Source organism: Kryptolebias marmoratus, linkage group LG14 (genome assembly GCF_001649575.2).
Source record: "Kryptolebias marmoratus isolate JLee-2015 linkage group LG14, ASM164957v2, whole genome shotgun sequence".
Lineage (NCBI taxonomy): Eukaryota > Metazoa > Chordata > Actinopteri > Cyprinodontiformes > Rivulidae > Kryptolebias > Kryptolebias marmoratus.
This window is the reverse complement of record NC_051443.1, coordinates 21863853-21878534: the sequence shown is the minus strand read 5'-3', so window position 1 is coordinate 21878534 and position 14682 is coordinate 21863853. Positions and strand designations below refer to the sequence as shown.

General features: G+C 35.5%; 1 protein-coding gene across 4 annotated transcripts in view; it reads right to left on the bottom strand.

Annotated features, from left to right (window-relative positions):
- Positions 1-320: 320 nt before the first annotated feature.
- The window catches only part of cntfr (ciliary neurotrophic factor receptor), a 210597-nt gene continuing 196235 nt past the window's right edge, over positions 321-14682 (bottom strand). For all 4 annotated transcript variants that reach the window (XM_037979341.1, XM_017410707.3, XM_037979342.1 and 1 more), the window contains 4 exons: positions 9224-9292; positions 8965-9085; positions 2653-2779; positions 321-1595 (listed from right to left, as the gene is read on the bottom strand). In XM_037979341.1, the coding sequence (XP_037835269.1) occupies position 1595; positions 2653-2779; positions 8965-9085; positions 9224-9292 (318 nt within the window). In that variant the 3' untranslated portion in view covers positions 321-1594. The remainder of the gene's footprint in view (positions 1596-2652; positions 2780-8964; positions 9086-9223; positions 9293-14682) is intronic.

Genomic DNA, 14682 nt, shown 5'->3' with positions numbered 1-14682 from the left:
AAACAAAAATAATCCAAAAACAACAAAAAACAAAAAAACAAACAAAAGCAAAATAAAACTAAAGCCCTATATGTATTGTTTTATTATTTGTCCAAAAAAACAACAAAACAAAACAAAACAAAACAAAACAAAACAAAACAAAACAAAACAAAACAAAACAAAACAAAACAAAACAAAACAAAACAAAACAAAACAAAACAAAACAAAACAAAACAAAACAAAACAAAACAAAACAAAACAAAACAAAACAAAACAAAACAAAACAAATAAACACATTAATATTTATTTGAATAACATAATAGTAACTGCTGATATTGAAATGTAACTGCAGGGAAAACAAAAATATATATATTTTTAATGTTTGTAAAAGCGCCAGATTTTGGAAAGCAAACTGTTTTGTGTTATGTATTTTACAGCACAGAGCAGAAACCAACAAACTGTAGCTATGTCAGTGTGAACCAAACATTGTTGTCAACACAAAGTCAAACCAAAAACAGCTGCGTAGAAAAAGAAGTGTTCAGTCTGAAATCCACCTTGTTTTCTTTCTTCTTCTTTTTTTTTCTTTTGTACAATCCAGGTCCTTTTTGCCATTTTCTGTTAAGCACAAAGTAAAGCTAACTGTCTAAATAAGCCAGGCTACCAATACTGAATTCTTCAAAGTGTTAGTCCTCGGATTGAAAAACGGCTCGCTCCATCAGTTCAGTTCAGTTGTTGAGGCGTGCGGAGTCACAGTCTGATGGAGTTTCATTGTGGCTTCTTTTGTTAAATGGTGTGTTTACACAAACAGGAGCTGCAGGGATCCTTGGATTCATCCCAGATTTGATTCGCATACCATTTTTTTTCCCGCATCGATCAGGTGTCATACTCACACACACATACATACATACATTTTCTGGGGTTTTGAACCCATGATGAAGTCAGGCACAGCTTCAGGAAGCTCAGTGAGTAATTTGGGCTCCACATTGTTACGGGTGCAGATGAGTCTTTGGCGTGATGATTGAGCTGTATAGTGGGGTCACTACTGTGGCCAAACATACAAACACACATCTGTGTGTGTTTGTCTGTAAAGCACTGTGCAATTTAGAAAAATAAAGATAAAAATAAACAGTCAATTAATGATGAAATAAAACAAAAAGGTAACTAGAAAACTTTTTTTTAAATTATTTTTATTTTTATTCAGCTGAAGACTTGGTTTTCTTGCTCTGAGGAGGAGCTTCCTGAACCAAACTGAGCAGGTCAGTCTGCTGTGGCTCATTGAAGCAACCAGATGAAACACTGAACCGTTCATTCTGACGTCGCCACTGTTGTTGTGGTTGTTCCCGCTGCCTCTGTTGCTGCTCTCAATGCCATTTTGAAAAGTTCCTCTAAGGAATTTCTTTGTTGCCATCAATCAAAAAAGTACTCGATTGCATCATCATCATCATCTGATTTCCCCCTTCTATAAGTAATTTGGGTGAGTAACTGTGTGATGGACAGAATTGATCAATGCACTGTATCCTTGAAACATGTGCAAAATAGAAAAAAACCACCAGCCTCCTTTTCATCTTGTTCTTCCTCTTGCTTGATGTTCATCTTCGGCAATGTGACCTTCACATCTGGAGAAAGAGAACAACAAACTGGTCATCTCAAGATATATTGTTGCCATTAAAAAAAAAAAAAAGAATTTATAAGAAGTACTAACAATAACAGTTTAGTAAGAGTAAGAGTAATAAGAGTTTGCTGAACATAAAATAGTATTTTAGTACCAACAAAGTGATTTACAAAGAGCTGTTAGCTGAAAACTTGACATATAATAGATGATCAAGTGAAGGATGATGCATTGCTCCTTCCATCAGAATGATACAATGCCATGAAGCACAATTAGGCTTACTCAACCAACAAAAAGTTTTTTTTTTCTTTTATTCAATGTGTTTTTGCATGTAAAGTATTGTGCAAAAGTTTGAAACCATCGTAAATGGTACTATTGATGACTATTTGACAGAACATTACTTCAAAAATCACCCGAGTGTTCCTGTAAAGACATGCCTTACAGATACTAATTATCTGCTACAGATCATCATCAGCTACACCTGGCACGTATTCGTTATCCACTTGTCCCACTTTTCAAATTTTTTTAAGCTAGGAGTTGACTCAAAATGAGAAAAATAAATACAGAGAAAGACTGTCAAAATGTTGAGAAAACTATCAAGTCCACTTAAAAGTTTACATGAAAGTCTGACTCCTTAGAAACTAAGCATAAAAAAGATGGGGTGGTTTAATACTTTTGCTTAACACTTTAGATACATAAAATACTGAATGAAAGAAACATCCTTTGTTGGTTGAGCAGACTTAATTGTACTCCATGACATTGTATTGTAGAGGTTCAGTATTTAAATCATCGTCAGGATGGGCAGCACTACAGCAGGATTTATAGCTTCGGAATGAAATGGGAGTCTGTTAGATTGACTTCAATCCTGCAGGGGCTCTCCTAAAACCTCCTGGAGTCGTAAAACAAGCTCCCCCAGTTGTTGTTGCTCTTGGTCTATAAAGCATGTTCATGACACAAACAGTCATGCATTGATTTGTTAATATACTGCATGAGCGAAAGGCAGAATTCAAATTCAAGTAAAAGATGAAAGTACTTTCAGGTGGTGTTTGTGTATTTCAGCTCACCACATGAGCAGCAGCATGAGTCCTAACAGCAAAGGGGAAAAAACTGCAACGACCCTGGCAGCTCTGTCCACTGGAACCTGACCCTTCTGTGGTGCTCTGGACGATGGTATGGGAGAGGTCTTTGTCTCTGCAAGAAACAACAACAACCCAACAGACCTTAGGAGAATATTTTTATTAACCCCTCCATATCCTTGGTCAGTTGTTTTTCTTATTTATTTATTTATTTATTTATTTTTGCATGATACTTTTTGGTCACAAAGTGTACAATATTGCCAAGGGGCAAAACATTCAATACGTTGTTTTGATGAGTGGAGTGTTGAAAATTGCTCATCATAACGGGAAGAAGCACACAGAAAGGAAAACAGAGCAAGGAGCAAAATCAATTCTAATCTGCAAGCACAATCAATAAGAGACTTGTCAAGACATTTATGAAGTGAAAAAGACAAAACAAACAAAAAAAATCTGAGGAACAATGCAAAGAAAATAAAAAAGGTAAGAAAAAAAATAGGAAGAAAAGGTGAAACAGGAAGTAGAGTGTTAAAAATTAAGCACTGACTGAGTTTTGTCTGAGTAACAAAATAGGAAATTGTGGCTTTTTTAAAGTTTCACTGCACTGTCACTAAATATATAAAGCTGATAAAACTGTCAGACAAATCATTAATGCAGAGGTCAATTTAATTTATACAGTATGTCATAACCAAAGTTGCGCCTTAGTGCTTTACACCAAGAATTTACTGAAACTAAGAGTAATTTAATAATACCTGATAAAACCACAAAAGATAAAATCAATAATAAATAAAATTATCATTGAGTATACATCTACAACTTAATAACCTTTAGAGTCAACCCAGGGTATGATGATGTAAATGACCCTGTGGATTTAAGTTAAGGCCAGACTAAAATTACATTAAAAACAGTGATTAAATGTTAAAATCGATACTGAAACAAACAGAAAAGCAGTAAAGTGAGGATGTCTTTGACAGTAAAGAAAGTTTCCTATTAATTAACTGGTAATATTACTGGAGCCTAATGATTATCATGAGCTATACACATTTCATTCAGACCCTGTTATGAGCAAATTTCTGACAAATAACCCAGAAAATGATGATTCAAGTAAAGAAGCACCAAAACTTAACTCATGATATTTGATCAAATCACATTCAACTCCAAGACAGATGAGCAAAATTGCTTGTGAGAAACATAAACGCTTTGAAAATTACAACAATTTGTGTATTTCTTTGCTCTACAGTTTGCTGTTATTTTGCTCGACAAATTAAAATATCACAGTTCAAAGTTTCCACAGCTGCAGGCAGCACAGAAAACATTAACTCATGTGTGATGTTTGTTACTAAGTTTAGAACCCCTGGCTTTCTTTTACTAACTCATATTTTATTTCATTTTTTTCTCAGTTAAGTGAGTCTATGATTTTTCTTTCTTTGCAATTAATGACTTCTGCATTGCACTGCGTAGGGAGTCTGGAGATATTAGACTGAAGCAGCCAGGTGTGAAATAGGCAGAGAAAGAGGAAACTGAGGTGCATTTAACGTGTTCAAAAGCTTGGCACAACACTTCCTGTCTGCAGTAGAACATTATACTTAAAAGTGGAGAATATATGTGTTGTTGACAATGACATGCAGTTATGTGGTGTATGCTGATGTAGCAAAGTAGGTGAGGACATGTAAACAAAGAAGACAAGACAATGATGAAGAGAGGGATGATTGACAAACAGCAGCACTGAAGTGAGGAAAGAAAGGGTAATAAGATTAAGAATGCTGAATGACTGGAACGCTGACTGTCCCACATGTTTACAAACAGAATGTTGATCTTTGAGACTTTAGCTTATTTAAATCTAAATGACAACTATGAGATAATCATGAATGCAGCATTTAAGATTGTCCAAATTTACATGCTGCAAATTATAGCATGAAATAGAGATTGATTTTAACATTTCTGCTGGTTGCTTTATTTGTGGCTGAACAGAAACATCTGAGGACATCATGTTTTTGTTCTGAACAGACATACTTTATAATCATTTATATTATACACTGAATCCACAATCTCAGTTTCAAGAACACTGGGATGCTGTGTGAATTATAAATAAAAGCAAAATGCAATGATTTGCAACTCACATAAACCCATATTTTATTTACAATTGAACATTGTACACAAATTTAATGTTTTAACCAAAAACAAAATGTACTGTATATTTTTTAAATAAGATAATTCTGAGTTTGACACATTAGGTTAATTGGCAAACAGGTCAGTAAGGGGACTGCACTGTAAACACAGTTTGGTGTACCATCCAAAACTGCTTGTTAAAGCTCTAACACACAACAAAGATCACCATCCACGTTCTCTATAACATCCTCCATCTTCTGTAGGCCAAAACACATTTAAAATGGAGTGAGACAAAGTGGAAAACTGTTCCCTGGTCAAACAAATCAAAATTTGAAATTCATTTTGAAAACCACGAACGTCATGTCCTTTGTACTAAAGAGGAGAGGGACCATCTGGTCTATTATCAGTGAACAATTCAAAAGCCAGCCCCTCTAATAGTATGGGGGGTGCATTAGTGCCTACGACTCGGACAGCTTACACATCTGGGAAGGCACCATCAATGCAGAAACGTAGATACGGATTTTAGAATAACATATGTGCCCATCCATACATATGCTCCCATTTTATGAATGTTCTACCATCTGTATTTTCAAAAACACATGAAAACAGGACTTTAAGTACCCTCAGAACCAACTTTAATGTTGGTGGTAACTCTTTTTAAGTGCTTAAACGGATACTTGAGGAGCACTGTCTGCCGTGAAACAGAAACTAAACGTATAAATAGTAGCACACATGAAATATATAAGAAGTGATGTCTAATGTTGTCTCTTTGGTGCTAGACAGTGTCCAATTTCTGTCTCATGTTGTGAGCAAGGCAGAAACTTAGATGCTAGAAGGTTCCGACACTAAGGTTAACGGCAATCTTTTAAAGCCTCAGATGGTCGTCTGTTTGCTTCCTGGAATGTTGTGGGTAAGCACCAGTCTCTGAGGTTGGGATTTCTAAATGTCGTGTCTGTCACCAAGCTATCCCTTCCATGTGAAGTCCATCTGTTGATGCCAGGAAACAGAACAGAAATGCTAGTGCAACCAACTACTTCTTTTTGCAGTTTGGGAGACCTGTTAGTGCTGAAAGAAACAGTGAGACAAACAAACAAAAAGTAGGCCGCCAAGGAAATGTGGTTCATGTGACAACACAAGAGTAAGGCAGAGAGGAGATGGAGAATGTGTGTTTACACTCAAAGCTGCACAATCAATAACTCAAAGGAAGTGTGTTCATTTTCTGTTTGGCTGAGCAGCAAAGACAGAAAATATTGGTCAGTGTGGAGATGGTAATAAACAGGATGGCTGAAAGAAAGTTAGCCCTCATTGAACTTTATGTACTCATTGAAAGATATATTCCTTGTTTGTGTTCTAATGTCATTCTCTTCAAAGTCTGACCTGAATAATTAGTTGATTTAAAGTTTGAAACTGTTGGACACATTTTACATACTTAAAAACAAACAAACTTTTTTTTGTAATATAAATGTTTACCATAAACTTTACTCAATACAATTAATTTATTTAATTCAAATCAATTCAATTAAACTTTTTTGTATTACTCCTATTCAGAATAAAAATAATCTCAGTCAGCTCACCATACATAAAAGCAAACAGTTCCAAATAAATTGAATGAAATCCTCTTGCAATTTAATCTAAAACAATCAGATTTAGATGTGAAATAAATTACCTTTAGTCAATTTCAATTTAAGTATAACACAGTATTTTATAAAGTTGTTTGCATAGTGTTTGAAGCACACATTTTCATTTGGTTTGTAAAAAACACATGCCCTTTGTTTAGCTTTCAGCTGCCTTGATTCGGGTGTAAAACAAAAAGGAGAGGAAAAAAACAAAACAAAACTGCATTTATCAGTCTCAACAACAACCAAATATGAAGTCATTTTATGGATCTCAACAGACCTTTTGCAGTTGCTACAGAACAGTTTCTACACAGCTATAATCAGTCATCCAGCAAGTGACATCTTTAAAATTGGGCGGCAAAAGGTCAAAAAGAAAAGATTTGTATGAAGTGTGGGCTGCCAAGAGCTAAGCGTAAGAGGCGTGATCAATAGAAAGAAGTTAAAAAAGGAACAAAAAGAAAAAGACATGACACACACACACAGAGAAAGAGAGACCTAAAAGCAAAATGGAGCCTGAGAGAAAAAGAGAGAACATGACAAGGAGAGCAGGAAGGAGAGCAGAGAGGCGGCAGCTGGATGGAGAAGATGCATGAGGAGAATCCAAATAACCTGCTGTTCTTTCCTCGAGACCAAGAATAATACACTGTGTACTGACCAAGGGTTCATGTGTGAGCGTGCAAAACATGCTATCTGATAGGAGTACTCCATCAGTGGTTTACACCTCTGTTTACAACAAAGTGTCAGAAGATGGAAAGGTGTGCATTTCTTCGGCACTGCTTTTGTGTATCTTTATGTAAGCATGAGCTCATTAAGAGCAGACTGCCTGACAATCAGCATGCAATGCTGCTTATGACCAAAAGAAGTCAGTCTTGTATTATAAAACTAACAACGGATTCCAATGGTCATCCACAAGGACAAGTACAAAAAAAAAAAAAAAAAGATTGGTGTAAACATTTTTTATTAACTCAGATTAAGTTTCAATCGATCAATCAACATGCTGAATCAAAATGAGCTTATGTTTTCCTCTAAGTAGGTTATATTCATCAACTTCAATGTCTCACAACTCACAATTAAAACTGAGCTGACTCACCAAAGTCTGCACACCATACAGGCTGAATGAGAGCATCATTAGAGTTTTTATTTAAGGAACACATTGACATTGAATTTATTTATTTATTTTAAAGATGAAATGAATGCATGTAAAGGAGAGTTTAAAAGGTAGATACCACTCTCATACTAACCTGTTCTATCTGAAGCAAATTATCTCATCAGCCATTAATGGTTTACATTGTATACAGCTGAACTGCAAAAATTACAAGAAGCAGTCTTGTGTCAGAATTATTTAAAGAACTACTGTATGGCTCAGCCAGATGAAATCACTTTGTTAAGTCCATTAAAGATCTAACACGGACTGGCAGGAAGATGTTTTGCATGTAATGGTAGATTAACCATCTCAGGCGTTACACGCTTCCAATTTAAGGTACATGAATAGTTAAAAAAAAGAAAAATAAAGTGAATCAAATTTTGCCACTACAGCTCTTACATAGAAGGAAAAATTCTATATTTTTAGCTGTTATTTTAGACTTTAGTATAAAAGCCACTGGATAAAACCATGTATGCTCACCTTTACAGCTGACCTGGATTCAAAATTTTAGAGTGAGGAAGAAAATCAGAACATAGAGAGCATACTTACAGAGACAAAGCCAGAACCTGCAAGCGTTATAATTTAGAATTGCTATTTGCCCATAACTTCTTGTTATTAAAAAAAAAAAATGTTTGAGTTGATTTAGACAAAAGGTCCACAGTTACCATCTCAAGGATCATTTCTTATATTATTAGGCAGCTCTGAGAACTCTTTCTTTGGAATAGACCAGTTTTTTTTTTTAATATGCACAAATCAATCAATCAGTTTCTAAAGGACAATATTTACCTGCTGGTATAAAAAAGAAAAACAATAAATTATCCTTGGACCACATATGTTCTCTGTCCTACTGGTATCTGCATGGGCTTGTTGCACATCGTGGCAATCATATTTTATTGATTTGATTATCAAACAAGAACAATCCCAGGCCAACCTGAATCAAATTCAGGTCACTAATGCTTGTCTATAGAGTGACTTTGTAATCTGGAGCCAGATTGATAACTCAATCAAAGAGACTTGTGCTTCATCTCAACTGCTGTGTTTCCGTAATGTCATCTGCAGTGCAATCCATAAGCAAAGTGCAGCCTTAGTCCAGACTGTTTTCTTTTGAGAAACCTTACTGTGGAACAAGTGACCAAATGTTGTAAAAGTAGAGTCCCTTTCTACCCTTAAATATCTCTTGAGCAAATCTTTCCCTAAAACCTCCATGATCCGAACCTGAGTAATTTGCACGAACAGTACAACAGTACTGAGCTGTGTGTTGAAACATTCAGAAATGCTTATGCAATCATTGGCATCAAGCTAATTATTTTTATTTATTTATTTTTCTTTAGTTGGGTGCATTCTTGAATACTGCTAAACTTCTTAACATATAGCTGCACTACAAAACCACATATTTTATTCTCCAACCACACATGTGTTAGAACTTCAACCTACCAGTAGGAAAGTCCACTTCAGTTGTGGAAGTGATTGGCAGAGGATCTTCAATCCAAGGTGTAGCATGGACAGCCACACTCCAGTCACTCCATGTTCCAATTTCTGTGTCCTTAGCAGCCACCTGTTGAATATGGGTAAGTTAGAGATAGGCATTGATTTAAACTCATTTTTTGAGAAAAAGTGGCTTGTTGATTCCATGTAAAATGTTGGTTTAATTTAGTTTTTCTTGTTATTTTGTGAGATACACTTAACTTCTTACCTGTATGATGTATTCCTTGCCAGCATAGGCATCAGTGATGGTATGAGAGGTGCTGTCAGATAACTCCACCTGAATGACCAATAAAACAAGGCAAAGGGGTCAAACTGAATCAAAAACAATATGAGTGTACACTTTAATTTACAACAGGACAAAAGTGAGGGATTTCTATCTTATCCTTTAAACAGAAGGAAAAAAAAGATTGAATTTCCCTACTACAAAATCTAACTTATGAATAAGACTTGTACTTTTTGGGACCATTTTTGAGATTATGTACTTTTCAGTGGACTCGATGGCCCTAGCAATTTGAAATGTTCCAAAACCATGAAATATAAAAAAATCTCAGTTAAAAAGGGCAGTTCAGAGGTCCTAAATCAACTTTTGATCCTGAGGTCCAACCCTTCCATAGCTCTACCCATAAATTATGAGCTTGGTACAGAAATTTTAGCTTGAGCTTTTAGCTTTTAGTGATTTATGGTGGGAAGACATTTTCACTATTTACTTAAATAGGTCAAGTTTGTGGTTTTAACCTTCAGGTGTTTTACACTTTGTTGATAAATTGACTGAAACTTGATGCCCCTCTGCAGCTTCCGCTCTCCATGCATACAAAAACTCCTACAGACACATGCATAATTGATGATTATACCAGAGAGCACTGGCATCAATGCCACGTAATTTTCGGACAGAAAATGAACCAAATGTTTGAGTTACAGGGGAGTGAATGGGAAAATGATTTGCTGCTTCTCTGTAATTTATGGCCAGTGCTGTGTGTGTGCACATTTGTTTGCCTTTGGCCTGTGTGTGAAAGGCTGGAGGAAAAAAGAGGTAGAGCGAGGCTGCTGCACTTTTATTTTGCCCCCAAGGTCAAATAAAATCATTTGGTGAATGCCCACTGAATCTTGTCGTTCATAATACCTATGAACACATACAAACTCTTCAAAATCCACACAAAAACATATGAGGAATTTGAACTTTTACTTTACTTCTGGAAGGTTATCTAAAATAATAATAATAATAAATAAAAAAACTACTCATTAAAAGGTTATATTTGGTAAAATTCATAATAATAAAAAATAATATTAATGAAAAAAGAAAGAACAGAAACAATTGGTAAACAATTGGTTGTTTAAAATGCTGAAGGGCAGCTGATCTCCCAATATTTTTTATCTTTATTTATTGCAGTTGTATTTGACACTGCAGCATAAGTTTAAATCACAGTTAGCTATAATCCAACATAGTTTTCATAAAAACTTTGAAAATGTCGGTATTCTAGAGGTGTCAAATTAACTAATATGGAGACTAACACATTTTTGTTGTTGTTTTTTTCCAGTTTTGTTTCAAACCTAAATTATTATTAGTTTTGGTAAAACCTTGATTTAAAATCCTACCTAATATATTCTGTACACTGAATAAGAAAACCAAATTTTGGAGTGCTGTGTATATTTGCCTAAATTAAATTGTGAAATACACAATAAATGAAAATATTCAAACCATTTGTTATGACATGAGTACAAATGATCCCACAGGTCCCCCACAGATGATGCACTGTATGTTGGTGAAAAAAAGTAATGAGGCTAAGGCAGTTAGTTGTTCATGTGAGACAAAATCTTGACATGTCTGAGAACAGCTAACAAACCTTTCTGCTTCAGTTTAAAAGGCCAAATGCTCAGCCATATCAGTCAGTCCTAAATGAAATTGGTTGCAATGAATGTGATCTAGTGTACCTTTGTAGAGAAGAGAGAACCTTAAAAAAGGACAACCATCAGTTCAGCACTACACCAATCAGGTCTTTATGGAAAGAGCTGCCAAAGAGAAGCCTAAAATGCCTTGAAATACTCCCTGGGAGTTTGCCAAGGGCTCCTGAATGACTCTTAGACCATGGAATGGAAAATCTTCTCAACTGATGAAATGAAGATTGTACTGTTTGGCACAATTCCCGACTGAGGAATCCTGGCCTTGTGCACTGATATCATTCCTAAAAACATGGTCTAAAAGCATGATGTGGGAAAGATTTTCTTGCAATAGTTCTGGCAGACTACTAAAAATAGAAAAAAAAATGTAGAGTATAAACTTTTTCTAGATAACCAAATATCTAATGTTAAAGCAAAGGTCTACATTTTAAGATAATAACAGATACATATTACCAAGACACCAAAGGAATCCCTCAGGAAAATTCTGAAAGTCCTGTAGAAACCCAGCCAAAAGTAAACACCCTGACTTGATTTTTTTTTCTGCACTGACAGTTACCAAACAGTTTGAGCTTAAATGTTTCTGCTAGGAAGGATGGAAGAAACCTCCAAAAGAAAGAGCATGCTGAGACCATGGTATTATTTCTAAATGCTGAAGTTCACATTTCTTCCAAAAATGCTTCAACAAAGTACCAAAGTACTTTGACAAGAGTTATGAAAACTTACTCATGCACTAACAACTTCCAGGTAATTTTTTAAACATCATAAAAAAGTCTAGAAATATTAAAAAGAAAAACAAAAGTTTTTGCTTGACAACAAACAACGAATACAGTACATACAGAGTGAAGAATGCATCAAGTCATACCTGAAGCAGCTGAATGAGTAATTCTTGAATGTAATTCTTTTACCCTCCATCTTTATTTTTTATAGGTACCATATAACAGATAGAGTAGATGGCTAAATTAAATAACAAGTTAATTTCTCCAACAGCCTGTAATTTTATAAAAGGCCCTTCACACCATCAACTAACTTTTCCCTACTACCAGCAGTTGTCAAACGTCAGGTTGGAGTTCTCCATCCTGTTCTTCAGGATATGCAAACCTGTAGTCAGTCAGACAAATAACGCACTCATACACCCTGAGCGCCTGTGCACACTCTGTCTTCCTGTAATCTCGCTCTCATCGCTCACCCTCTGCGAGAAGTTGACCCCTATATTTTCAACATAGCCTTGATGTTAACAGCCTCTCTCTATCTGCCTCTCCCTCTCTCTGTTTGGAAGGAAGCTTAGTCTTTATCTGCCTAACAGAGCGCTACATTTCCAGGCTTAATTTCATTAGTGGCATGCAAGTAGGAACGTCATCTCAGCATGTGTTTTTTTTTTTGAGAACGGTTTGCAGCGCAGTTACACGTCAATATACAGAATATTGTGTGTGTGAACACAAGTGTGTGTCCTTTGAGGCTACATTTTCTAATGTTTAGATGACGTTCAACTAGCGTATCCAACCGTTGCTTCCATCGGCATTCCTTACTGCCTCCTATGTTCATCCGTGTGTAAGTGTGTGCATTTGAACACTGATGTCTATGGTGTGAAAGCTTGACACAATCTGGTCACATCTGTTTGATTTTTGTGTCCTTTTACAAATTTGTGCATGCGCTTTTATATGTTTTCCTGTGCGTGCATGTGAACGTGTGCTCTCCGGATTAGAAAAATATACTGTTCTGTGTTTGCCTGTACTCATGTTTACTTTGACTGTCTGTATGCCGACCTGCACACGTGTCTTGCAATGTTGGTTCTTTGTGTGTTTACACTACATATATGTGCATGTGACGAGGAGAGTGTGGCATAAACAGCTTACAGATAAACATTTTCAGAGAGACAAATGTGTTGTTGGAATGCCAAGTGGCTAAAGAGGGAGCAGTGAGAACGGCACTTAATATCTCGTAGTGTAGGGAGGTGTAGGGGTGGCTGGGAGTGCAGAAGGGAGATGGATGGAAGACTGTTGCTTTGCTGCCAAAAAAGCCTTTGTATTGTGGCTGTATTTGTTTCTCTCTGCTCCCTATGAGTGAGCGTGTATTTACATTGCACATGTGTCTGGAGGGCTTATCTGTTCAGTGTTGATTAAAAGTGAAATACTGCAAATGCATTTAAACACTTTATTCAGTGTACACACTCACAGGGAAAAGAAAGCCAGAAAACACACACAATGCCACCTCAAACAACAAAATATTTACCTCATCAAAATTATGTCCCATTAACTCAGACTAAATATATTATGTTACCTCACTGCAGGGAAATACAGATTCTACCCAAACAGATCAACCAAAAAATGACTTGTTTTGAAAGTGATGACTTAATGATTGAATGCTTTTCAAATTTCTTGCATAACTACACACGCTACAGTCTCTTTCTGAGCAACATATGCTGTCAGGAAACATATTCAGTGTTGTAGAAGTTCAAACTTTAGAAAAACTCATCTCTTAATACGCACTGTATTTATGTACACATCTGGAGATTGGAGGACAGGCAGAATAACATAGCTATAGCAATGACAATACTTAAGATTTCAATACTCTTTTTAAAATTATGAATCTCAAAAACAGTTTTTATCTCTAGTTTGCTAGTTAGCATGCTATTAAGGACTCGTCATTTTAAAGCTGAGTAATAAACAATATGCCAGTGAGCTATTTTGCCAGTTTGGTTGGCAGTATCTTTTATAACCCTTAAATTCCAGTTACAGTAACAGCACTGTTAGTTTATTTTAAATAGTAGATAGCTGGTTCAGTTACCTTTATAATGCAATTTCTAATATTAGGATTAAGAAGCGATGTCTCTTACGACAAGTATTTTACTGATGAGACTTTCAACACACAGGTCATGCTATTTTGTGCTGAAGTGTTATGTTTATACTCTTCTACTTTGATTTTGAGATGCAATTTTATATTCAACGTGCCAGAAGTTTTCATACTTTCTGAGACAAGGTGAGAAGAGTAAACATTAATATACCGTGACACAGAATGAGTTTGAACAAATCTGCTTTAACAGAATGAATGTGGGTACATGTGTGCATAAAACAGATAAGAAGAGAAGAGGTGAAGCTGAGGAATTCTCTCTCACACATTCTACACACAGTACTGTGCAACACAGACAAACAAACACACACACACACACACACACACTACCAAAGAGCTTCTACAGAAATCCAGACAATGTGAAGGGCAGAGAGAGGAAATGTGAACATTCCTCAGGGATTGCATAAGGAACCGTGAGAAAAAGATGTGGTTTTCTTTTTTTTTCTGTTTTCTTTCCTTATTCCACATTTTCTGTTTTCATTATGCTTCCCTTTTTCTTGTCCCTTTTCATTTATTTATTTTTTATAGGATTGGAAGCACATATGCTGTCTGACACTTGTATTTAGTGTTGCAAAAAATTCAAATGACTTTTGCAGTGGGGTCAATAAAGTTTAAACTTGTCCTATCTCATACAGATACACATTTATTGTGATTTTGTGGAAATTAGAAATCACCAATGACAGATTCTAGAAGTGTTCAAATAAGTGTTATAAATAACTGAATATTAGAATGATGGCTTATGAAATTGGAATAATACTTTTATATGTTGTTGTATACAGGTGCTGGTCATAAAATTAGAATATCATGAAAAAGTAGATTGATTTCAGTAATTCCATTTAAAAAGTGAAACTTGTATATTATATTCATACATTACATACAAACTCATATATTTCAAATGTTTATTTCGTTTAATTTTGATGATTA